We start from the raw sequence: 23,670 nt of genomic DNA on the forward strand, positions 1-23,670 counted from the left end.
CAGTCATTTGAATACCACAAGGGGATACAGTGTGGTTTAAAGTCAGAAAAGGTGTCAGGGTTGTATCTTTAACCACACCTATTCCACCTGTGTGCTGAGCAAACTGAGCGGTGGGGCTATGTGAAGAACCTATAGAGCATCGGGACGAGAGGAAGGCTCCCTGGTAGCCTGCGACAGGTAGATGCTACCTCCTGGCTTACTGAACTGGGAGAAGACGGAGGCACGCACTGCTGAAGCTCAAAGACGACAGCCTTCCTTATGATGACGCCTCAACCTAAAGAAACCAAATCCTCACAGCGGGACCAAGAAGCACGATCGTGGCCCACAGAAATGACTCCAGTTGTCAAGGGTTTCGTTGTACTCGGATCCACAATCAATCGATTCATGGACGCAGCAACCGAGAAATCAAATGCTATGCTGTATCAGGCAAACCTGGTGCAAGAGATTTCTTGGAAGTGTTGAAATGGTGTCGCATTGAGGATTCGGGGGCACCTGACCCAAGCCAGGCTGTTTCCTTCTCCTCAGGTGCATACAAAAGTGGGACAATGGTGAAGTTAGAGACAGTAATTAATAATCATAACGAATAAGTAATAAGCTGGGCAATGAATAAGGAAGACTGAAGTACTGATGCCTTTGACTTACGGTGCTGGTGACGAACACTAAACATGCCGCCGCAGTGAACATCGTTAAGGCCATGCCTCCTGAGTGCCTGCGTGGAACGCAGTCTGCGATGCTGAATCCGTCAGCCAAAATGAGCCCAAGTGGCACTTGGGCTCGGTGTTGGGCTGCTTCTCCCAAGGTTGGTGGTTCAAATCTTCCAGTCATTTCTCAGGAGAAAGAGGCGGCTGTCTGCTCCCATCAAGGCTGCCAGTTTGGTTTCATCTACCCACGATCTGTGTCATTTTGGGGGACATTTTACATTTCGATACAAAGTTTACTGAGACTCAAAGGAACACAGAAGAATAAGTATATATTGGCAGAGCAGGTTTGTCATATGATCAAGCGAGAAAAGGTTACAAAGCACCTCATGTAGCATAACCCTATGTCTGTAAAAAACACAGATGGTGGATATACACCAACATGCACTTATTAAAATATATTTATTAAGTGATTCTTATATGCCAACACATAATTTGTTTGGAAGACCTATACCACTGCACTATCTCATGTTGAGTTGAACTCAGGCACTCGCCACCCCCAGCTCACAGCTCATTGTCCCCGTGTCCCCCCACTCCAACCTGTGTGGCCTGGTGTGCCCACCTTCCACATGTTGGGCAGTAAGGACACCATTAAACTTATGTTTGCCTGGGAGTAAAGGGAGGTTGACATGAAGCATCCTGGGAGTTGAGGTCAGTGGTAGACCTAGATTGGGAGGACTGCACCCTTGAGTTACCCAGAGGTTGACCCCCCTGGACACCACTGGATAGACACCTGGAAAAACAACCTCCTTGTAGCAAAACAGGCGCGAGGGTGGTGACAGGAGCGAGGGGAGTCCTGCTGGCCCTAAACACTCTTCTCTGTGAAGGACCATGGTGATGTTGCCAAGCCTGCAGATCCCAGTGCGTCACCACCTGCCAAGCTGGGAACAGTCACTGTGTTCATAGGACGACACGGCAACCTCCAGGAAAGCCTTCATTTGACTGGAGTTCATTTCCTTCTATGTGCACGCTGCCTCGCAAACAGAAGCACGGGCGTCATCTCCAGATCGGAAAGGTTTTTTCTCCAACCTAAAAAGAAGAAGAAATCAATCAAGTAATACAGTGCTTCAATTTGATTAACCCCAAACCAAACTAAATTCACTGTTATCTTTGTGGGAGAAAGAGGAAACTTTCTTCTCCAATGGTTAGTCTCAAAACCCACAGTGACAGCCCCACCCTGTCATCAGGTCACTATGAGTTAGTTTGATTAGAATGCAGGATTTCCTAATAATAAGTTACTGTTAGGCCAGAGGGTGCGGTTTTGATCCCCCCCAAATTATTTTTAATTATTTTCACTTAAACTTTTATGCACAAAATAGCCAAAAAGCAACACACACACACACACACACACACACACACACACACACAAGGAATCAAAATAATGAAAGGGGGGAAATTATTCATTTGCTTTGCTGTGCTATGTTAGTGCTGAGTACCAGGAATAGAGGTCCAATTGGCACTAGCCTTTCTCAGAAAGGAGAGGCTGCTCTCCTTGACCTCTGATGTGGCAAGTCCCAGCAGCCCCCTCGGCTGCGCTCCACCCAGTTTCACATGGGAAGACAAAGGCTGCTGAAGCAATCAAGCTAGAGAATACAACAGCGTCGGAAAATAGCGTTCCACTGTGCTCACCAGGATTACTATGCTTAGAAAACCAGGTGCCTCACATAAGGAGAAACCATCTCAGCGCCTTTGCCCCCATTCCATCTCAGGTGTTCTGGATGCTGAAGGGAGAAGTGGACCCCAAGTGGGCTGGTTGGGGCCTCTGTCCCACTCACTAGCCATGCTACCTGAGGGAACCAATTACCTTCCGGAGGCCCCACTTCTGGTCTGTAAAACTAACAGCAGCCCTCGCCTATTGCTGGCAAGGTGAGAGAACTGAGACCCAGAAAAGAAGGTGCGGCCCCTGGGAGCAAGCGCAGTGGGCCACCTCCCAGCTGCGGCCGCCCTCGGACCTGCCTCCACCAGACGTGACGGTCCAACCGAACCCTGGAAGTCAGTGAGTCTTACTCTCTGAGACGCGGGGTCTTGTGGGGAAGTGACGGACCAGCTCAGAGTGACAGACAGGTGCCGTCTCCACACAGGGTTTCTCTGCAGCACCATGGAGCCTGTGACCACATCTCCTATGTGCACCGTAAGGGGGTCGTCCATCATAAACAGGGTCTGCTTCCAGTGTGTTGTGCTGCAAGACAGGTTTGCAAAATGACGTCCGGTGTGGCCTGCACCTGCTCCCACTGCCCCCTGTAGGCAGCCTGTGGAACTGCAAGCGGCTCCCTTAGTCCCTGGGACAGGGGGCAAACACACTACTCACGCTGGAAATAAATGGTGTCTACCCCAGAAAGACGGGGCTTTCGGCTCCTGTAATGAGTTCCCGCCTTGGAAACCCACAGGAGCAGCTCTGCGCTGTGCGAGAGGGTCACCATGAGTAGGCATCGGCTCAAGGGCAGCCAGTCTGGTTTTTTGTTTGTTTCCTATTAGGCACGCTGAGATCAAATGCCAATAATGATGGCAAGACGCCACCTAGTAAGGACGTTTTCTGTGGGAGCAGGGCTCGAGGAGCAAGGGCCAGCGCCCACGGTGCCCGCAAACTCACTGCCCTGCCACCGAGTCCATGCCAACTCCCGCAACCTTACAGAAGAGGGCCGAGCTGCTCTGTGAGTTGCTGAGACTGCAACTCTTGGCAGGTGGAGGCCGCTGTCTCTCTCCCAGGTGCTCCCAACGACGGGCGCAGCCGAGCAGCCCTCCCAGGGGCAGTATGACGGCTGGACCCTCCCTCCTCGGGCAGAGCAGCTCCTCGCCGGCGGCCTCTGGGCTCTCAAGGCCACCCGTGCTTGTTTCTCTAGCTCAGGGCTTCTCAGCCTTCCTCATGCCGCGACCCCGTCATACAGGTTCCTTGTGTTGGAACTATTTTCGCTGCTAATTCCTAACTGTAATTTTGCTACCGTTATGAATCGTCATGTAAATATCTGATATGCAGGATTTATTAGGCGACCCCTGTGAAAGGGTCGGGTGACCCCCACAGGAGTTGTGACCCACAGGTTGAGAGCCGCTGCTCTGGCTGGTCCAGTGTAATGGCACAAACTAACTCCATCCCACTACGCAGCGGTGACTTCGGTGAAAAGTACCTGGAGCAGACGCCAGAAAACTGTCAAATGGAGGGGTGAGCGGACCCAGCTTGCTCTCAAGTCACTTGGAAACATGGATTCCTGGCGGAGGGACCAGCTGGCTGCTAGGGGCGCAGGGACGGTCTTAATCTACATCGGAAGCACAGGTGCACCTGCAGGGCCTTACAATCCCTGCAGGGGCAACACGAAGGGGAAGTAAAACCTACTCAGTATTAAGCCAAACTGCATACTGTGGGGTTGATTCTGGTTGTGGCCTATACCATGTCCCCACTGGAACACCGTCCCCTCCCTCCCTCCTCCCCCGGGCTGCTGTTCTGGAGGCAGATCACAAGACCTTCCTGCTAAGGAGCCTCTAGGTGGACACAGCCTTCACTCATCGGCCAAGCACACTCGCCGGTTGGGCCACTGGGGCTTGGGTCCATAGGGAGAAAGGGTTGGCAAATACTGCCTGAAAGAGACTCAAAGTGGAGCCTGTAGATCCCTCCTGGGCTTCCTTGAAGAGAGGTGGCAGGGCCTGCGGCCGTCAAACACTCCAAACCCCCCAAGAGCTGGGCGCACGTTGATGTAGTCTAAGTGCAAACACAAGTCGCTCCTTGCTCTAAAAAACAATCAATCAAACTCACCGTCGGTGAGTTGGTGCCTTCTCAAAGCAGCCCTCCGGCACAGGGCAGAACTGGCCCCGAGGGAAGGAACTAGGCTACTGTACTTACTCTTTACAGGAGTAGAAGGCCTCATCCTTCTCCCAAGGAGCAGTCTTGGCTCCAAACTGCTCGACTTATGGTTAGCAGTCCAACACGTAACCATAACCACTGTGCCTCCGGGGTGGTGGTCCCACCAGCTGCCCTTTGCCCTGGAGGGTAGGGCGGGGCCACAGTCTGGCAAACAGCGCTGGGCCCTGCCCCTCCTCCACTGCTTCTCAATCTGCCTAGACTCCCTTTCCGCTAGACCAGCGGTTCTCAACCTGTGGGTCGCAACCCCTTTGGGGATCAAACGATCCATTCACAGGGGTCACCTGATTCCTAACCGTAGCAAAATGACAGTGATGAAGGAAACGAAAATAATGTTATGGTGGGGGGGTCAGCACCACATGAGGAACTGTATGAAAGGGTAGTGGCATGAGGAAGGTTGAGAACCACTGCTCTAGACTTTATTCCCCACTCTACTCTGCCGTCAGGCCCTCACTGGGGCCAGGTTCCACCTGCACGTGGACAAGCCCAGGCTGGACACTTGGGAGGGTAAGGGTCCCACGGCATGCCCTTCTACCACCTGCTCTTCCTCTCAACCTGCTTCCACTGGGCCTGCCCTCCCTGTGGGGACAGCCCGAATCTGCAGGGGTCCTCAGGCAGGCACCTGGAGGGAGCCCCACCATCAGCCCCCAGGCAGCTCGGGGCAAAGAGCCCCCAGGCAGCACTCCATTCATAAAGGGATAACAGCGTCCAGCCCAGGAGGCCCCTCTCGGTCCTGCCAACCACATGGAGGCAGCCACTCCTCATGGACAGTTACAAGGAGGTGAGGGGACCCAAGACCACCAAGTACCATGGCTGTGGGCAGTAGGGGGAAGTCCCCCAGGGGGCATAGGACTCAGCTCTCACACACCTGGCCTGGGCACCCCCAGATTCCCAATAGGCACAGAGAAAACTTGATGTCCATGAATGTAAACAAAAAACAAACAACAACAAAAAACCCAGATGGTACAAAGTTTGTCTCTAGAAACATTGGCCTTCCAAATCTGCCTGATTATAAGCCTCTGGACTTCGACTGGGTGTTTGTCCAGATCAATGGTTCTCAACCTTCCTAATGCCAAGACCCTTTAATAGTTCCTCATGTTGTGCTGACCCCCAACCAACTACTTTATCACTGTCATTTTGCTACTGTTATGAATCGGGTGACCCCTGTGAAAGGGTCGTTCAACCCCCAAAGGGGTCGCAACTCACAGGTTGCAAACCGCTGGTCTGGCTAATCAAAAAGCCGCAGTGGGGGCGGTGGGGGGGGTGTGATGCTCAGATTTCTAGGGTAACTGCTCTGTCCATCAGGGAGAACCCAACCCAGGGCAGCAAGATGGGGAGCCTAGCCACTCCCTCCACACAGAGACTGGGGTACAGTGGGTAGTACACACAGAGCCTCTGCAGCCTGCCCGGGCCCCCACCAATGGCCTGCCACCCCCCAGAGCTCAGCACCCCTCAGCGCAGAGGGCAAACCCTGTCCACCAGGGCTTCTGAGACCAGCTTCGAGTCTTTCCTGAATCATTCATCCTTTGGTCACACCGGTTGATATGGCAACAACCCGGTGGCCAGCGGCTGTTCCACACTCATCCAGCGTCGGGCCATGCTCAGGCTTCCACCGAGGCAGGAGAGACCTGAGAACATCAGAAGGGGCACTTACGGGTGGAACGGGCCGGTGCTCAGAACCAGCTGGGGATTGCCTGCTTCCAGATTCTCAAACCGGACACTGAACCAGGCTGTAAATCCATGCAGAATACCCGCCTTTGTGATATCAAAGCGCAGCTCGCCTCTCGTGGTCTGTTTTCGAGCAAGCAAAGAGGAAGATAGACATCAATTCCATAGTGTGCAAAACAGCCTCCCAGAGCTCCAGAGAAGACGCTTCCCCGACTCCGGAGCGAGACTGGCCACTAGCATCTTGCGTGCGTGTGCTTTCGCTGACTTACACATCGCACGACCGTGCACTTGACTCAAAGAGCTGTACCGCCTGAGGTCACACTGATGACAATAACTAGCTTGCTAGTTGTGGTGAACCCGTGGAAACCCGTGTGAACCCCCACTGAGGAAGGTAAACTGTAACAGCCCTGTGGGCTCAAAGGTGCAGGGAAGCCAGAGAAAGGCCTGGTTCCCCGCGGTTCTGCCTCCACGCAGTGAGGACAACTTCCCGCGCTCGGCTCTTGGTGTTCAACAGAAGAGGCTCCCAACCTGAGCCCCCCTGGCAAAACCTGGAGCTCAGCTCACACCTGGTTCAGAACTATCACTTGTAAGGGACGGCGGGAACCATTTCTATGTGTGAACCCATGTTTTCCAATAGTGGCCTCTCACAAGGACCACCCAGTGTGGGGACTGAGGCTCCCGAGTGCCACCTCGTGGCAAAAAGAAGTCATTAAAAACAACGCTGTGTTTAAGAATTGGGTGGCTAAAAAGAAAAGGCGTATTTTATTTCAAATTCTATGACAAATCATCTCCCCCCATTATTAAATATCCAATCCCTAAAACATAACTGAAGATGACGAAGAAATTAACTGTGAAGATTATATAAAGTATATCCAAATAAGAACAGAACACATGAAAAAAAGACAGGAAAACTGTAGCTAAAATCAATAAAAAGTTACTCACAGCTTGTATGACAATCAGGGGCACGAACACACCCACCCCAACATTCATGGATGACATCGATGATGTCTAGCATATCGACGGACTCGTTTGCGTTACTTGCAATGTGCCAGGCACTGTGCACGCTGGGGTTTTGCAGGTGTCGAGCCCTTAAACTCAGAAGGAAACGAGTCATCTTCTCACCTCTAGATCAGAGATTTGAACCGTCCTCATGTCTAACTGTAATACAGTGCATGGTTCTGAGAGGCAGTCTTCTGGCTTCAAAATGTGATTACATTTGGGCTTTGAAAAAAATTCCTTAATTGCTACAGATCTGGGGGGAAAGACCAAAACCATTGTCAGAGTTATTACCAACATCTCGGCTTGGAACACACAGTCAACGTTTCTCCCCCTTCCTGTGTTAACAGGAAATCTGAATCTGGGCCCAAGAGCGCCGCAGCAAGGGTGGCCCAAAGGTGGCGCCCTCCCTCCTCTCCTCCTCTTCCTGGCGGAGCCCAGGTGGTTATCTATTAGCCTCCCGGAGCCTTCTGTATCTCATTCCAAAATCCAAACACAGGAAAGTCACCATTCAGACGTACAAGGATCTTCAACAAGTTTGTTTAAAAAAAAGGAGTTAAAAAGATCATGGAATTTTCCTACCTACTTTTTGCAGCCCCTTGTACAACCCAGAAGATGGGGCAAAGCAGCACACTGTCACATTAAAGTCAATTTTACTACGTGTTGCCTTTTGTGGCTCTTGGATGACACAGAAAATCAAAAGGGAATCCTGGTCCCATAGAATGAACCTGTAAGTCTGCAGTTGCTCACTGAGCTGGGGCCTCCCCAGAAAGGCAAGTGCGGCCGCTCTGCAAACCCCACAGAAACACACCTGTGGCCACCGCAGCCTGCCGTTTCCCTCGGCCCTCCCACGCCCTCCCAGGCACACGCGTGTGCAGGCAGGGAGATGGATCATGGATGAGGACTTCTCAGAAACTAGGTGTGTCGACTTTTGAAATAGCAAATGAAAGTGAACAGTTTAGTGAAGATGTCATCAGCATCTCGCATCGTGTTTAGCCTTTTGTGAGCGTTAGGGTTCTATGTCACGTTGGCGAGGCCCTGATTCTCAGTGCTCTGGTCGCTATCGGGTATCATTTGAAAGGAGTGGTTCCTTCGGGGGGCGGGAAGGGGGCGCCTGCAGGCAATATCTTTGAAGGTTCTAGAAAAGCTCCCTGTGCCCGTCTCCGTTCTGTGTCTGGCTCACCATCATCGGCCCTCTTGTTGCTGGAATACGACTGCTAATGTGTAGATTTCGGGAGTCATCGGTTCCTGCAGCCTGTCACCTGACCTGCAAAGCTGGGGTTCATCAGTCCTGAAGCCACATCAGAAACCTGCAGCCCACTGCCTGACCTATAGATTTGTGACTTGTCAGCCTCTACAACTGTGTGAACCATATTCTTGAAATAAACTCTCTATAGGAGCCCCGGTGGCATGGTAGTTATACATTGGGCTGCTAACTGCAAGGTCAGCAGTTCAAAACCACCAGCCACTCCAAGGGAGAAAGACAGGGCTTTCTAGATCCACAGAGTTACAGACTTGGAACCTCACAGGGGCAGTTTAGGGTCAGAATGAGTGAGCACTGACCAAGGCAGTGAGTTTGGAATCTGCAGGGTTGGACTGTTTGGGTCATTTGGGGGTCATTTGGGTGAGTCTGAGTAAAATGAAGTCCTTGGCAACCTCAATCTTTTTTCTGTTTACCATCACATTGCTTATTGGTCCGGTCATGAGGATCTTTATTTTCTCTAAGTTGAGGTCTAATCCACACCGACCAGCAGAAAAGTCCTCTTCTCTTTCACTAGGAAAGCTCTGTTGTTGGCCTAGGACAGGCTGTTGAGAATCTTCCTCCAATCCTGACAGCACGTATTTATTCAACTGGTCCAGTGTCTCGGGTTATTTTCTCCGCCTCTAGATGAAGTCTTATGATGAAAGGGTACAACCTTGGTGCACCTTCTCTGGGGGTTAAGCCACGCAGGAGCCACATTACGACTGATGGTACTGGGCTTATCACTGTCTCTTCCCAGGGAGGAAGTTGATTCCATCCCTGGGTATCTCTCCAGTGAGGATGCTTATATGGTTTGTGTTGCTTATATGGTTTGTGTTGCGATCTCTAGCATTGTTCCTGACACCAAGGCCAATTTTTCCAACTGTTGACCTTTCTTCTTTGTGTCCCACCTGCGATCACATTTAATCGTCAGTTATTGGCAATGCATCTTGATCGCATGTTTGATCGATTTCAGGCTGCAAAAGCTGGTTTTAAAAAACACTTCAATAGAGAGGGAGATTTCAAGGAAATGGCTCATGTTGTGGAAGCTGGCAAATCCCAACTCTGTGGGTCAGGCGTCAGGCCGGAGGCTTGTGCTGACTCACCTGGTTGGAGGGGCTGGAGAACCCAAAATCAATAGGACAAGCAACAGACTGCTGCCGCCTCACAGCCCATCCACCAGAGGTGAGGTTGGAGAGAGAGAACGTGGGCTTTGGCACTATTTCCATATACACTGGCTGTAGACCAACCCCCGAGAAAGCTTCCCTTTCAACTGATGGGCTCTTCACATCAGATGTTGTGAGCGACGTGGAAGATGACCACCTCAGATCTGAGACTTGTTGGCTAGCCAAGCGGCACAGAACCCTGAGCATCACACATTTTCATGTATTTTACTCATTTACGCACATCTATTTTCTATATGTGTGTATGCTGTGTGGGCTCCTTAGCTGTCGTATCCCCTTTTGCTATACAAACCTATCCTTACATAATGTATAGTCACAAGTGTCCTGCTTCTGTTTCCCCAGAGAACCCTGCCGAGCACAGTATGTACGGCAGTGGCAGCCCCAAAGCCACTGACACGAGGCCTACCTAGGCTAAGTCTCCACTGGATGCTTTCTCTGACCATTATCCAAGGAGGTGGATAATCTTGCCACAGGCAGAATGGCCATGCCCTACCCATTTGGCCCTTACTGTGTCAGTCAGAAGGCCCTGGACAAACCTTGTAAGTCCTTCTATCTAACAATGTGCATGTCCTGACCGTGGTCCCGTTCCGCTTCTGTGGTTCCACCTGCGACTCTGATCTGCCACCAATCACGCCTTGGTGACAGTGTCCTTTGTCCACCCAGGAGGCTCTATTATCTCAGTGTGCACCCTCGGACTCCACTTCAACCTCGTGCTGGAGGGCTCCCTCGTCTGGAGGATGTGTCTGTGTCTTCGTGTGTCTCTTTTAGGACTTAAAAAGAAAGTCCTCTTTAAATTATATTCAAGATCCGGTCTCTTTTGTACCTTAACACAGTTAGCAGTGGTCCAGAGCTCAACTACCTGCAGCAGAGGCCCAGATATCAAGCCCCTTAGCCCACGAATGTTCTAGAAAGCTGTGGAACGCCATTTGCTCTTGACTCACACATAGGACTCACTTCAGCGCGCTGAGGTTGAACTCGTAGGCACTGTCCCAGAAGAGGACTTTGCTGTGGTAGTCCCCGTCCGCGCTGCAGGGGACGAGATGTAACTCGGCTGTGGTCGGCCAGATGACCCCGTCCTCCTTCAGCCACATGTCCCGGGCGTACAGGATGGATTCGATCATGAACTCAAACTGCACGAGGAGGGAAGAGACAGCGAGTGTTGGAATGGGAGCCTTCCCCTCTCAGTGCAGTCTGACACTGAGCCTGTCACGAGTTTCAGCGTAAGAGCACGCAGCCAGGTGCATCGTGCCCCGCACCCCAACAGGAAAGTACTTTAAAGAATCGCTTTTACATGGATGTAGGGATGCCATTCGGATAAAAACTGGACTACCCTAACGATCGAGAGAGATCCTGCAAGCTCGGCCACCTCAGACACTGAGGAGGCCATCCCTGCTGGGCTGGGAAAGAACCCGGCCCTTACTTGGGGATCGGACTACCGTCTTGGAGCACATCAAGGGCAATTTGCATAGCACAATTCACTAAATCTTACTGTGGTGCGTGGCAACGGGGCTCTTCAATGCTCATGAGCAGCCACCTCAGATGCACCTCTGTGCCTCCCTCATCTAGAGGAAAGGATGTGCTAAAAATCCAAAGGCCCATGGAACCTCCCAGTCCGGACATCGGTCTCCACCCGAGACCAGAAGAATGAGATGGTGCCAGGCTACCACCATCGACATGTCTGCAAAGGGTCGCATTAGAAGGTCCTGGAGAGAGAGAGAGAATATATGTGTGTGTGCACATGCGTGTGTGTGAATGAGATGGTGCCAGGCTACCACCATCGACGTGTCTGCAAAGGGTTGCATTAGAAGGTCCTGGAGACAGAGAAAGAGAGAGAGAGAGAGAGAGAGAGAGAGAGAGAGAGAGAGAGAGAGAGAGAGAGGAAGATGTGAACCGAAACTCAAAATCATAAAAAAAAAATTTTGTTTAAAGGTTGGGCTTGCTGGTGAGGCAGATCCTGTTAAGTCCCCCAAAATTGGCTTAGTTGCCCTTCTGGTGAAGAAGCAGGTAGAATCCAAGGTGAGGCTCCCACAAGCCGAGACTCCTGAAGCTACCAGAAGCCAGAGGAGGCGAGAAAGGATTCCCCCTAGAGTCTTTATGGCCTGCCAACACCTTGATCTTGGACTCACGGCCTGCAGAACTGTGAGACAGTTCATTTCTGTTCTTAGAAGCCACCAACACAGTGGTACTTGTTACAGCAGCCCCAGGACATGACACCAGGTCTGCATTCCGGGCCCACCGCCCCAGTGTTTTCCCATCCCTGTCTGCAGGACAACCTTGGTCCATCAGTTGCTCCCTCGACACATTCCCGTCCTCTAACCCATTCACCTGCAAAATCTCCAGCCCTTCATAAAGCCAGCCCCCTGAAGGTCTGTGGGCTAGCCACTTGCCGCGCCTCTCAGCCCACGAACACAGAGCAGCTGCTCTGTGAACCTGGGAACATTGGAGCTTCAGGGTCTACCTGCCCTCCCACCCAAGCAGGCTCCCCCAAGCATGGCACCCCACACACAGAACCCCCAGGGCACTCAGTAAGTACTGCTGAACAAACAATGGTGTTTACGGCCTGCTTTGGGGAGGATGGTGTTACGGTTAAATTGTGTCCACCACCACCCTCACTCACCCCAAATTATGCGTGTGCTGTAAATCCTAATTCCCACATACCTTGGGCATAAACCCATTCAAGAATAGGGTTTTCTTTGTTACGTCCGCGAGGCCCTACGGAACTAGGTGGGAGATATAAAAACAGCAGAGGAGATCCAGAACTAAGGGTACAGTGGGAAAAAGATAGACTTGGAAATTGCCCAGGGACACCAAAAGCCATGCTGGAGAGGCTGAGATAAAGATTTCCTTTCCCAGCACAGGTAGGCAAGCCTTCACCACGAGCCAGTGCTCGGAGGTCAGACTCCCAGCATCCTCGACTGTGAGAAAGCAAATTTCTGCTCACTTAGTCTCCCCGCGGTGGCATTTCTATAACAGTCCCAAAGACTCAGATAGGTGGCACCGGCCCTCCCTCCTTGCACATTATTTCAGAGGCTGCTCAGCCAACCGTCTCTTGGGGGTGAGCGTCCTTTGTCAACACCTCCCTCCACCTTTCAGCCCATACAAAGCTGTGGCAGCATTCAGGGACTACTGCTTAGTGTCTGCATGGATTCACCTGCTGGAGCCACCGACCACGTCCCTCTCACCTCCACCCAGGTATTATTGTCTGGCTTCTCACAAGAGGGATGAAATGTCCAATAGAAGGGATTCACTCTGAAACCTCATATCCCAAGATGCTAAACCCAGAATCTGCCCCAGGAGCAAAGGGTGGGCTGGCAACCTCTGCCAAGGCACCAGGTCCATCTGGACTTCCGTATTCACTTATTCCTCCTCTCTGCACTGACTCACTGACTCCTCCTCTCTGCCAGGAGTCATGGCAGGAGAGAGCTACACACGGTAAGAGGAAGAGGCCAGTCAGGAGAACTGTAAGGAGCAGGCAGCAATCGGGCCTTTGTCCTGAGTTTCTGAGAACCAGACAGCCCAAAGCTATTGAATGGAGCTGACTAGACCAAGGACCACATCGGGGTCTGATCCTGAGCTCTGCTGGCATCATGGGTTAAGCTTTGGGCTGCTAACACAAGGTCAGCAGTTTGAAACCACCAGCTGCTCCACGGAAGAAAGATGAGGCTCTCTACTGCTATCAAGAGTTCCAGACTCTGAAACTCACAGGGGCAGTTCTACCCTGTCCTAGAGGGTCACTATGAGTCAGAATTGACTTGACGGCAGTGAGATTGAGCGACAGGATGTAATTTATCATGGCCATGTGGTGAAGGAAATAAAAATGGTGAGCCCTGGGGCTCAGATGGAGCTTCCTCATTGATAAGAGGGGATATCTGCCCTCTGGAAAGTAGCACGTGCCCTGGGGATATGAAAGCCCCACCCTGGGACTCTCTTGGATCTTGCCTTGTACGTGTCTCTGCAGCTTTTTCTCTTACAGTACAGCTGGATGACAACCGTGGAGTTTCCCAGGAGCACCGTAATTCCCGTGACATCCGGGTCTCATAAGAGTAGTAGGTGTCGACTGGTAGGAAGCAGAGGAAGCCACCTGAATTCCAGGGCCCGTGACTGGTACCTGGAAGGGGTCGAGGAAGACCTCCAATTTGGGGCCAGCTAGTCTCCAGTGAGGAGAGTTATAGGAGCTCCTAGGCTTGGGGCTGGTACCTACTGCCCTAGCACTTGGTCAACAAGGATGAGAGCGGCTGGGACTGCATGGACGGCTGGGGTCTGAACCGAAGAGAGAAAGGCAGCTGAGATGTCCACAGGACAATTTGGCATCGAAAGTCTTGGTCTCTCTGGACTAGTTGGCACAACTGGCCTCGCATTGGCAGGATTTGCTCGGACAACCAGGAAACTGGTACTTCTGTCCACGTGGAACAGTCAGTCTTGAGAAGAGAGAGGCCAGCCTGCCCAGCTCCGTCTCTCAAGTGCTGACCATGATTTCCCCAGTCCTGCAGGATACCTGGTCTCCAAGGAGTGGAGCATCTTAAGCTACGGAAGAGACCGATCCTGCTTGTCTTAAAGAGCCGATGTGACGTTCACACTGGGTCACAGCCCTTGCGAGTGTCAAAAGCACTTGTAGCCTGGGGACCTCCCTGATGGGGGAGTTATACTTAGACATCAATTTTCCATCCGGGCATCTTTTTTTAACAAGGTCAAAAGAATTCAAGATACTTAACACTGTGTTCGCATAAGAAATCACATTTCACCTCAGGAAAAGAAATTAAAATGAGAAACAATGGCTGATGATCTTCGGCCTATGACGTGTTTAGAAAGCTAGATAAAACCCAACCTCCTTCACAGTTTCCCGTTACACCACCGCGGTCCCCATGTCGCTGGCTCCCCTTCTGCCTTGGCACACGACACCCCCTGACCAGGCAACAACCTGACCCACGCACTCCTTCCCCGCCACACAACACTACCTGGGACCCCTCACACTCTGCAAGACACTACCTAACGGGGGCACCCCTCCCGACCATCACATTCTACTGCCTGACCTGGCACCGCCCTCTCTCACCAGCAGGCAGGTCCCCATCCACTCGGACACCAGCACGTCCACCTTCTCTGGAAGCACCACGTCCTCCACCTTCTGCTGGAACACGGTGATGGTGTCAGCAAAGCCATTCAGCAGGACCAGCTGCCCTGTGTGCTGCGCCATCTCGCTGGCCTCCACGGCATACACCTGTCGCCAGGACAGAAGCCCATCGGTGAAGTATGCGAGTAAGTCTTCTGGCACCACGCCCCAAGCTGGCCATCTCGTCTCCTGGGTCTGGGCCACCTGAGATGGCTGGCCTAAAATCAGCAAGAGCTAAACCGCAGTGAAGGAAGGAGGCAGGGGTGGACAGTGGCAGATAAAGAAAGCTTAGATGCCACGATGCCACCAGCCACGCACATACTCTTGAGCACCCTGCTTTCTGGGAGGAGCTGTATTCACGCAGAGGAACTGCCTCTACCCCTTCTTCCTTCCTCCGTCCCTGCCTGGGACTCTCCCTTCTAGGAATCTCCCCTGGCTAAGACCAGTGCTGAGACGCCACACGCAGTCTACACCTGACCCTGGAGGCTCCTGGTGCCCAACAGCACAGCCAAAGTCTTGGTGTCCAGTGGCTGTGTCAGGAAATTCCAAACACGGGTTCTCAGACAAGGACCTAGGGGGAGGGGCCTTGCGGAGAATCGGGGTCTGATGGGGACCGGTAACGCGGGACCTTCTCTCATCCGTGTCAGCTGTCACAAGACGCAACTCAGCTGGCACCACAGAGAGATAGAGGCTTACGGAGAGATGGCTAAGTTTCAGGAGGAGTGAAAGTCTTCCATGCATCACCATCAGGTGGACGGTGCTCTGGGTAGAGGCGAGGTCTCTACCACCAAGTACAAAGGTCTCAAACACACACACACAAACACACACACACTCGCACGCACACTTGCATGCACACCTGCCCCCTGACAGTGATCCGCATACCGTGAGCCACCCCAGGCATGGGATGCAGGTCTTCACATCTAAGGAAACAAGCATTCCATCAGAACACAATCCCACAGCAAGCACCTGTTTACCATTTCCAACCGTGCCCTACTGATTCCACAAATGCCCTGTATGTGCCTCCGTATGACACCAGTGCAGCCTAGAAGGGCTTGGCCCACGTCTGCGAGCTGCCGCCCAATTTCCCCTGAACACAGGGCCTGGCACCTGGGGCGCACCTCACAAAGACAGCTGCCCATCTTCAGGAGTGGATCTCCCGGCAGGCAACGGTCTCACCGTGCCTGCTGTGGGGCCAACGGGCTGAAGGGTCTGCCTTCGCTACTCACTGCTCTGGGTTGAGCATGATGCGCACAGAAAAGGCTGATGATTCCAGTCCCACAGCCAACGTCCAAGATCACTTTATCCTTCAGGGACTCCTTGTTCTGCGCGATAACCTTGTAGTATTTGGTTGTCCGGGGCTGGTCGGCCAACATTTCCAGGTGAAGTTTCTGGAGGAGACACACACGTAGAATTACTGCCCTTAGCCTAACCCAGGCCAAGCCTGGTTTAGGATGAAAACTTAGAGTCAGAAGGAACACCCCTTAACATGACGACCCCCACATCTGAACATCTGAAGAGCAGATGTCGTTGTTCTCAGGAGTCATCAAGTGGGGTCCAAGTCACAGCCGCCCGTGGACAGCAGAGCTGCCCGGTCCTATACCAGCACCACAATCATGCCCGGCGCCAGTCCATCGTCACAGCCGGTGTCCATCATTTCCTTGAGGGTCTTCCCGTCACTGGCCCTCTACTTCATCACGCATTATGCTCTCCTCCTCCAGAGGCCACGAGACAAAGTCTGGCCGTCCACCCCGGTGAGCGCCATCTGGCCAGACTTCCTCCAAGCAAGAACTGATTGTTCTTCTGACAGTCCACGGGACTCCCAGAGTTCTGCCCCGACCCCATCAGTCCCCCGTGTCCGTTCTCTGGTCTCCTCCTGATGCACACGAGGTGACTCAAAGACCACGGCTGGGGTCAGGGCCACCGTCCCCCTCAAAGGTGAGACCTACGCTCTCTGACACTAAAGAGGACTTTTGCGGCACTCCTGACTGATGCAATACGTCATTTTAGTTCTCATTGCTGCTTCTATGAATGTTGACATAAGGGGGGAAATGGTCTACGATAAAAAGTAAAAATACACCAGCAGGCAAACATAAAAGTGGCCAAGAAAGGGGCGAAGGAGAGGTTTCCAGGATTCTCCCAGTTCAGTGTGGTGTCCCCTACAACTTCGCCCTGCATCCTCCCACAAGGTCCAGGAAAGCGGAACAGAGCCAGGGGCGGGCTGCTTGTGCCTAGACTGTGGACACAAGCGGGAGATCCGGCCCCCTTATCACAGAATGAAAAGCAACGAGAGGATGGGGGGACAGGGAGCAGAAGAAAAGAGAGGTGGACAGCGTGCAGGGGAAGAAGTACACGACAGTCCAGAGAAAAGGAGGTCTTCCCCGTGAGTCCTCTGGGATAAACACAATCGAGTATGGAGGCCCCTCAGGAAGTATTGCTGAGGGTACCAGTTCTTACATGCAAGGGCTTATTTTACACACACATCTCCAATGGCGGGTGGCTGCAGGCAAGTTGTTTGTGTAACAGACTTGCTTCCGTCTCCCTTGGGCGTCTTCAGGGAAGCAAAGGCCCGCTCAGAATATGGCTTCCAGGGGGATGTGCTGGGCCAGTTAAGTCCAAGGCTGACAGGCCAGCTCAGAAGGTGACGGTGACTGTTTGGGAATCTCTCTTTGTGATGTGTCTTCAAAGTGGGGCCCTCATGGATTTCCTCAAATGACACAGCCAACCACAGGGGCTTCTTAGGAAGCCGTCTTAAAGAAACCTGACCACGGTGTTGGGGACAAAAAGGCAAAAGGACACTTGTGCCGAGGGATTTCGAAGCACCTGCTCAGTCTTCAAGGATAGCAAGGGCTGTCTCACGAGAACTTGGCTGGCTCACCTTAGCCCATCTGCCCCAAAGCCTCAATCTTGCCCCTCTGGGCTTCTTTTGGTTCCTCAAACACAGTATTTAAACAAAGTATCATTTATTTGGCCCCAAGGGGTTCAAGCTGACAGCTGTTTTGACATGGTGCAAATCAGCGGTTCTCCACCTTCTTCATGCCGCCACCCTTTCATACAGTTCCTCATGTTGTGGTGAATCCCCCCCCAACCATAACATTGTTTTCGTTGCTACTTCATAACTTTAATTTTACTATTGTTATGAATCTGGCGACCCCTGTGAAAGGGTCTTCACCCCCCAAAGGGGTCGAGACCCACAGATTGAGAACCGCTGGTGTACATCAAGGAGTGCGGAATGTGGGAAGGGCTAGAGAAATGAGCTACCACTTTCAGAAGTGTGCAGACCTAGATGGAGGATACATCAAGAAACAATAGCTTCGCAGTTTTCTATTTTTGTTCATTAAACGATGCTATTAATTTATAGCAAGACTTTTTTACTTACCCTTGTAAACAACTAAAGAGAACATGACAAAAATTATGTCCAGACAAAATAATAATTTATAAATTATCAAGGGCTCATGAGGGAGGAGGGAGCGGGGAAGGAGGGGAAAAAAAGAGGACCTGATGCAAAGGGCTTAAGTGGAGAGCAAATGCTTTGAGAATGATTAGGGCAAAGAATGTGCGGATGTGCTTTACACAATTGATGTGTGTATATGTATGGATTGTGATGAGTTGTATGAGCCCCTAAAAAAATACAAAGAACAAAGTTGCACCTGTGCAAAAAAAAAAAGAGAGAGAAAGAAAAGAATGAGGAGCTGATAACAAGGACTCAAGTAGAAAGAAAATGTTTTGAGAATGATGATGATGGCAATAAATGTACAAACGTGCTGGACACACGGATGTATGTATGGATTGTGAAAAGAGTTGTACCAGCCCCAATAAAATATTTTTTAAAATTATGTCCAGCTTCAAGTTTTTAAAGGCAGGATGGTTGCAAAATCTTAGTACCATAACACCATCGCTACAGAACTACACAATACCCTAAAACCCCTTCGCCTCCTATACACGAATCCAGGTTGGCCGTCCACCCTGTCCCCTGGGACCGTGGTGAAGTGGTGTGTCAACCATGGAATTCAGTGATGCTGCTTATGCCAAAATTAACCCTGACGGGAGACTGCGCCTAGATAGAAAACTAAGTACTTGGCAGGGATGCCCTGACTTTGCGTTTCCCTGAGTGTGACGACTCTTGAAGCTGGGCATGTCTCTTGCAGGGACCCTGGAAGACCCGCCTAGGAAACAACCACAAGACGTACTGGCACATGTAAGGTACAAAGCTTTGAGATCAGAATGGGTCCTGCAGCATGGGTCTTGGCCCCTTGAATCAGTGAACTCCCAGAAGCCAGGTCCCTGATCCCACCCTCCGGCAAGCTTGACTCTTGAGCTGACTAGTGCCAAGCATGACTTATGGTCACTGCGTGATGCTGAAAGGTTAGCAAAGGCTGCAGTGACCACCCCACCCTCACAGGTACTGCAATGATCGATAAGCAGCAATGAACAGAAAAGAGGCAGTAAGAAGAGAAGCAGCCTCACAACAGAGAATGGCGAAGAATGAGGAAGAGCGACAAAGACAATGGCTAAGGTCACCTGATGCTTACGGTCCAACCTGAGGATACCTGGTGCCTCGGTAAGGAAACCAGCCAAATACGCAGAAAATCTATTCAAAGAAGAGCCAACTGAGCCAAATACGCTACTGATAATACACTGAGTCCAGAAAAAATACATTACCGAACAGTCAACATCTATCTTTGTCAAGTCACTGATTTTCAAAATACATGAAGCATTCTTGAGGTTTCAAGCAAGAAACAAAGGTAAGTCACATTTAAGGGAACAGAGGAAATCAAGAAGTCCCCAGACTTCTCCATCGTACTTGCAATGTCAAAATGCTGAGGAAATTGTAATCCCAGAAAAACATCCCAGCAGACATCAGTCAACATGAAAGAACATGAAATATAAACCCAAACTTCTGGAAATAACAACAACAATCTCTAGATGCAAGAGACGGACACCATACAATAAAAGAACTCACTGACTTGAAACCATGCCAAGACAGCTCTCCAAAATAAAAGAGAAAGAAAATCCCTGAACACGAGAAAAATGAATAAATAAATAATAGCAAGTACTAGTAAAATGTAAAACGAGTGGGCTAACACATGCGCAATGAGCACTCACAACGGCAGAAACAAAAAACATCTTCCAAAGGAATCGTCCTGACATGTTCCTAAATTTGATAACTATCCAAGCTGGTCAGCAAACTACAAGCCTGTGATGCACGAGGAAAACGACGCCAAAGCACGTCGCGCTGAGGTCATCCATAATCACCGGCAAGGGGAAAGTTCGAAAAGAAGCCAGAGGGAAACAGCACATGATGCACACTGGCACAGAGAACACGATGACAGAGATTACCAATCGGGAACAAAGCAAGCCCAAACACAGTGAGGCCGAATCTTTAACGTAATGAAGGTGGTGGGTACAGAGGGTAAAAACTGGGCCGTAGGGGGATCTATACTTAGCAAAATATATATATTTTTAATTTTAACTTCTTTCAGTCAAAAGGAAGTTGAGCGAATCCAACACTAGAAGTTATGTGCTACCCAGAATGTTGAGGTAAGTCCTTGGCAGGGAAGAAGAGGCCTCCTGAAAATGCAGACCTGCAGAAGGACAGCCCGGATTATGGCAAACACAAAACACGCTGAAGTCTGTCCCACGCATGGAAACAAAGCGTGCGTGCCTTTATGTGGCCTTTGGCTTGGGTGCTTTGAGAAAATAGTTTGGGAAGTGTCCCCTACGTCCTCAGGCGTTACCTGTCCCCTAGCATTCCATCCTAGAAATCTTGTGACTTTTGTCCAGGTTGATGGACCTTCCTGAATTGTTTGTGAACAACTTAATTGTTTGATACGTTTTGTCTCTCCCTGGGCCCGCCTTATGATGGGTCTATTTTACATGCCATGCAAGGACTGGTGAATATACTAATTCAAATGAAGTGGTTATAGCATGATATGCAAATTAAGTGTTTGTAGCCCACTGAGAGAGGATTGGTGGCCCTGAAGGAAGGGTTAATGAAGTCTTGAAATTGACACCGGGGCTTTAAAAAATTCCTGGTGGAGATCAAAATGATACACCTGACTTGAACAGTTAAAGCCGTGTCAGTTGATCTCCCCCACATCGGGTCTGATCTGGTTTTCAACATTGTCTGTGGGGTCTTTTTATTTGTTTTTTTCCATACTGGGACTTGGCGCTGATGTATTTGGCATTGAGGATAGCCCTCTTGAGTTTGTGTTATATGTTTTCTGTTTTTTGATATATGAAACCCAAGACTGGTGAACCTATAGAGACAGGAAGTAGAATAAGGGTTCCTGGGGGTTCAGAGAGAGAGGGTCTGGGGAAAGGGGAGATGAAATCAAGGAGGTCAAGGAGAAAGAGAATGTTTTGAAACTGTATTAGCAATTGTATAATACCACTTGATATGACTGAACTATGGAGTCATGTGGTAGCTGTATTAGCTCCCAGTGAAAAGGTTTTGGGGGGAGAAACTCACAGAAGAGTAGAATTAAACGGCAGTGGGATTTTCCCACCACGTTTTGAAGTTCCTTCAGCGGTAAGAAGTCAGAGGAAAGAAAGAAAGGGTGAGGAGGGAAAGGGGGAAAGGCAAGACACTGCTTTTCGTGCCACTAAGGAGCGGCAAGAAGTTCATAAATGCAGTCTTACTGGAGCGCAGCCAGGCTCGTTTGCGTGGTTCTGTCTGCAGTGGATTTTGTACGGCAGTGACAGGGCTAAGTAGAAAACACGGGCACTGGACGCCCCACTAAGCCGAAGACATGACCTTGTGTGGCCAACCTGTGTGCTGAACAATGAGTACTGGAACCCAGGAATTATGTCCCGAACGTTAGGTTCTAAAAGAGCCCACCATCTGGCCAGCAGGACAGGGAATTGGAAAAGAACTACCAGAGTGCTGTAGCTGCCGAAATACTCTGCATCCTGCCACGTGTCTCCAGGGTCAGCCTCCTCCACGTGCCTCCCCACGTGGTTCGCCGGGACGTAGCCGCAGCAGCCGGCGCGCTCGCCCCACCACCAATCAGCGGTCGTTTGTTTCAGGATACGAAGTTTTTCTCCTCTCGAAAAACTGAGCTGGGAAAAGTAAAAAGGAAGAAAGGGATTAAAGATTCAGTAAAACTAGTCATTGGTGTTTCGGGGGTGGATTGGTGATAAACCTTAGTAAGCAAATCATAGCAATTTCAACAAGAAGTCAGTGGGTAATTACCGCAGCAGGTAATTTACAAAATGACACCAGATTTAGAGTTTGGGGAAACATCTACTGAAAGAAAAAAAAACAGCACAGTTTATTTGATATTGGTTTTTTTTTTAAGGAACTGAAAATGCATAATGTATGTTTTCAATATTCTTTAGAACAGAATTTCTACCCAACCTCGTTGCTGTAACTCAGCTGTGCTGCAGACAACTCAGTGACTGGAGACTTGCTCTCAGGTAAGGATTTTTACTTTATGGCCTGACTTTTCATTCACTAAGGGACTCTCGTGGTGCCATGGTTACAAGATGGGCTGCAATTACAAGATCAGCAGTTCAAAACCACCAGCAGTTCTACCCGAGAAAGACAGGGCTTTCTACTCTGTAACTCCCAGGGGAAATTCCACCTGTCCTACAGAGTCACTACGAGTCACTATTGACGCAAAGGCAGTGAGTTTTGCTTCGCTTTGTTGTTTTTGGTTTTTTCCCATTAACTGGGACAAGTTCTGAATTTGGATTTCCAAGCAGAAACCGGTGTTTTCTTCACCCTATTGATGACTGTTCCTTATCCCATCATGCTTGTCTTTTCCCAACATGCTTGAGGTCAGAATTTGTTAGGCACAGAAGAGAAGGGTTTCATGTGGCTTTAAACACCTGATGACATCTTTAACTTGGGTGTGATTTTCAGCTAGATCAGTGGTTCTCAACCTTCCTATTGCCACAATCCTTTAATACAGTTCCTCATGTTGTGGTGACCACCCCCCCCAAAACTGTAAAATTATTTTTGTTGCTACTTCATAACTGTAATTTTGCTACTGTTATGTATCAGGTGACCCCTGTGAAAGGGTCTTTGACCCCCGAAGGCAGGGGTCCTCAAACTTTTTAAACAGGGCCAGTTCACTGTCCCTCAGACCCATTGGAGGGCCAGACTATAGTTTAAAAAAAAACTATGAACAAATTCCTATGCACACTGCACTTATTTTATTTTGAAGTAAAAAAGAATGTTTGGAAACTGACTGTGGTAGCAACTGGACAACTCTACTTGACAAGATGGAACTAAGGATTGATATATGTATTAAATTCCAACTAGTTTCTGGTGAGTACACTTCTCGTGCACGAGGCCCCCAGACGGCTACCTGAGTTTCATCAGTAGCAGAGTAGTCTGCGATGGCCACAAACTCCTCGGACTGCACACCCTCCTGGAAGTCCTTGTCCTCATTGTCCTCGATGGCTGCTTCCTGTTCCTGATCAAAGCCAAAAACTCCTAAGTAAAGGAAGTTAAGATGAGCTTTCTTACACATTAACCATCCTGTGGATCTCTGGTACTTTACATAGGATTCATTTCCAGATATGACGCTGATACGTCAGAGGCTGTATGAATAGGAGGGGCTTCGAAAAGTTCGTGGAAAATGGAATTAAATGACAATAGAATTTTCCATGAATTTTTTGAAACCCCCTCATATTTATGATAGATGGTTCATATCTGGCATTTACAAGGAACACTGCCAACTTAATATGAAAAAGTAAGCCCAATTTCAAAGTGGACAATAGCCTTGAATAAGCACATCAAACAAGAACCCATCCAAGTGGCCAATAAGCATGAGATGCAAATATAGTCACAAGTTACCTCTATGTACCAGAATGGCTAAGGTGAAAGAGATGTGGTCATACTAAATATAAGCAGGGACGGGGCAACTGGAACTTCCATCAGTAGGCATATGGTCCAACTTGGGAAAACTCTTGGACTGCAT

The 23,670-nt window shown here is 50.2% G+C and overlaps 1 protein-coding gene across 4 annotated transcripts in view; it reads right to left on the minus strand.

Annotated features, from left to right (window-relative positions):
• Positions 1–1,019: 1,019 nt before the first annotated feature.
• The window catches only part of PRMT2 (protein arginine methyltransferase 2), a 30,914-nt gene continuing 8,263 nt past the window's right edge, over positions 1,020–23,670 (minus strand). For all 4 annotated transcript variants that reach the window (XM_075542167.1, XM_075542168.1, XM_075542166.1 and 1 more), the window contains exons 3-11: positions 23,056–23,163; positions 21,620–21,802; positions 15,970–16,131; positions 14,687–14,851; positions 10,591–10,766; positions 7,339–7,468; positions 6,203–6,339; positions 2,706–2,877; positions 1,020–1,727 (exon numbers count right to left, since the gene is read on the minus strand). In XM_075542167.1, coding sequence (XP_075398282.1) covers positions 1,695–1,727; positions 2,706–2,877; positions 6,203–6,339; positions 7,339–7,468; positions 10,591–10,766; positions 14,687–14,851; positions 15,970–16,131; positions 21,620–21,802; positions 23,056–23,163 — 1,266 coding nt within the window. In that variant the 3' untranslated portion in view covers positions 1,020–1,694. The remainder of the gene's footprint in view (positions 1,728–2,705; positions 2,878–6,202; positions 6,340–7,338; positions 7,469–10,590; positions 10,767–14,686; positions 14,852–15,969; positions 16,132–21,619; positions 21,803–23,055; positions 23,164–23,670) is intronic.

This window comes from Tenrec ecaudatus, chromosome 2, assembly GCF_050624435.1.
Source record: "Tenrec ecaudatus isolate mTenEca1 chromosome 2, mTenEca1.hap1, whole genome shotgun sequence".
NCBI classification, from domain to species: Eukaryota; Metazoa; Chordata; class Mammalia; order Afrosoricida; family Tenrecidae; genus Tenrec; species Tenrec ecaudatus.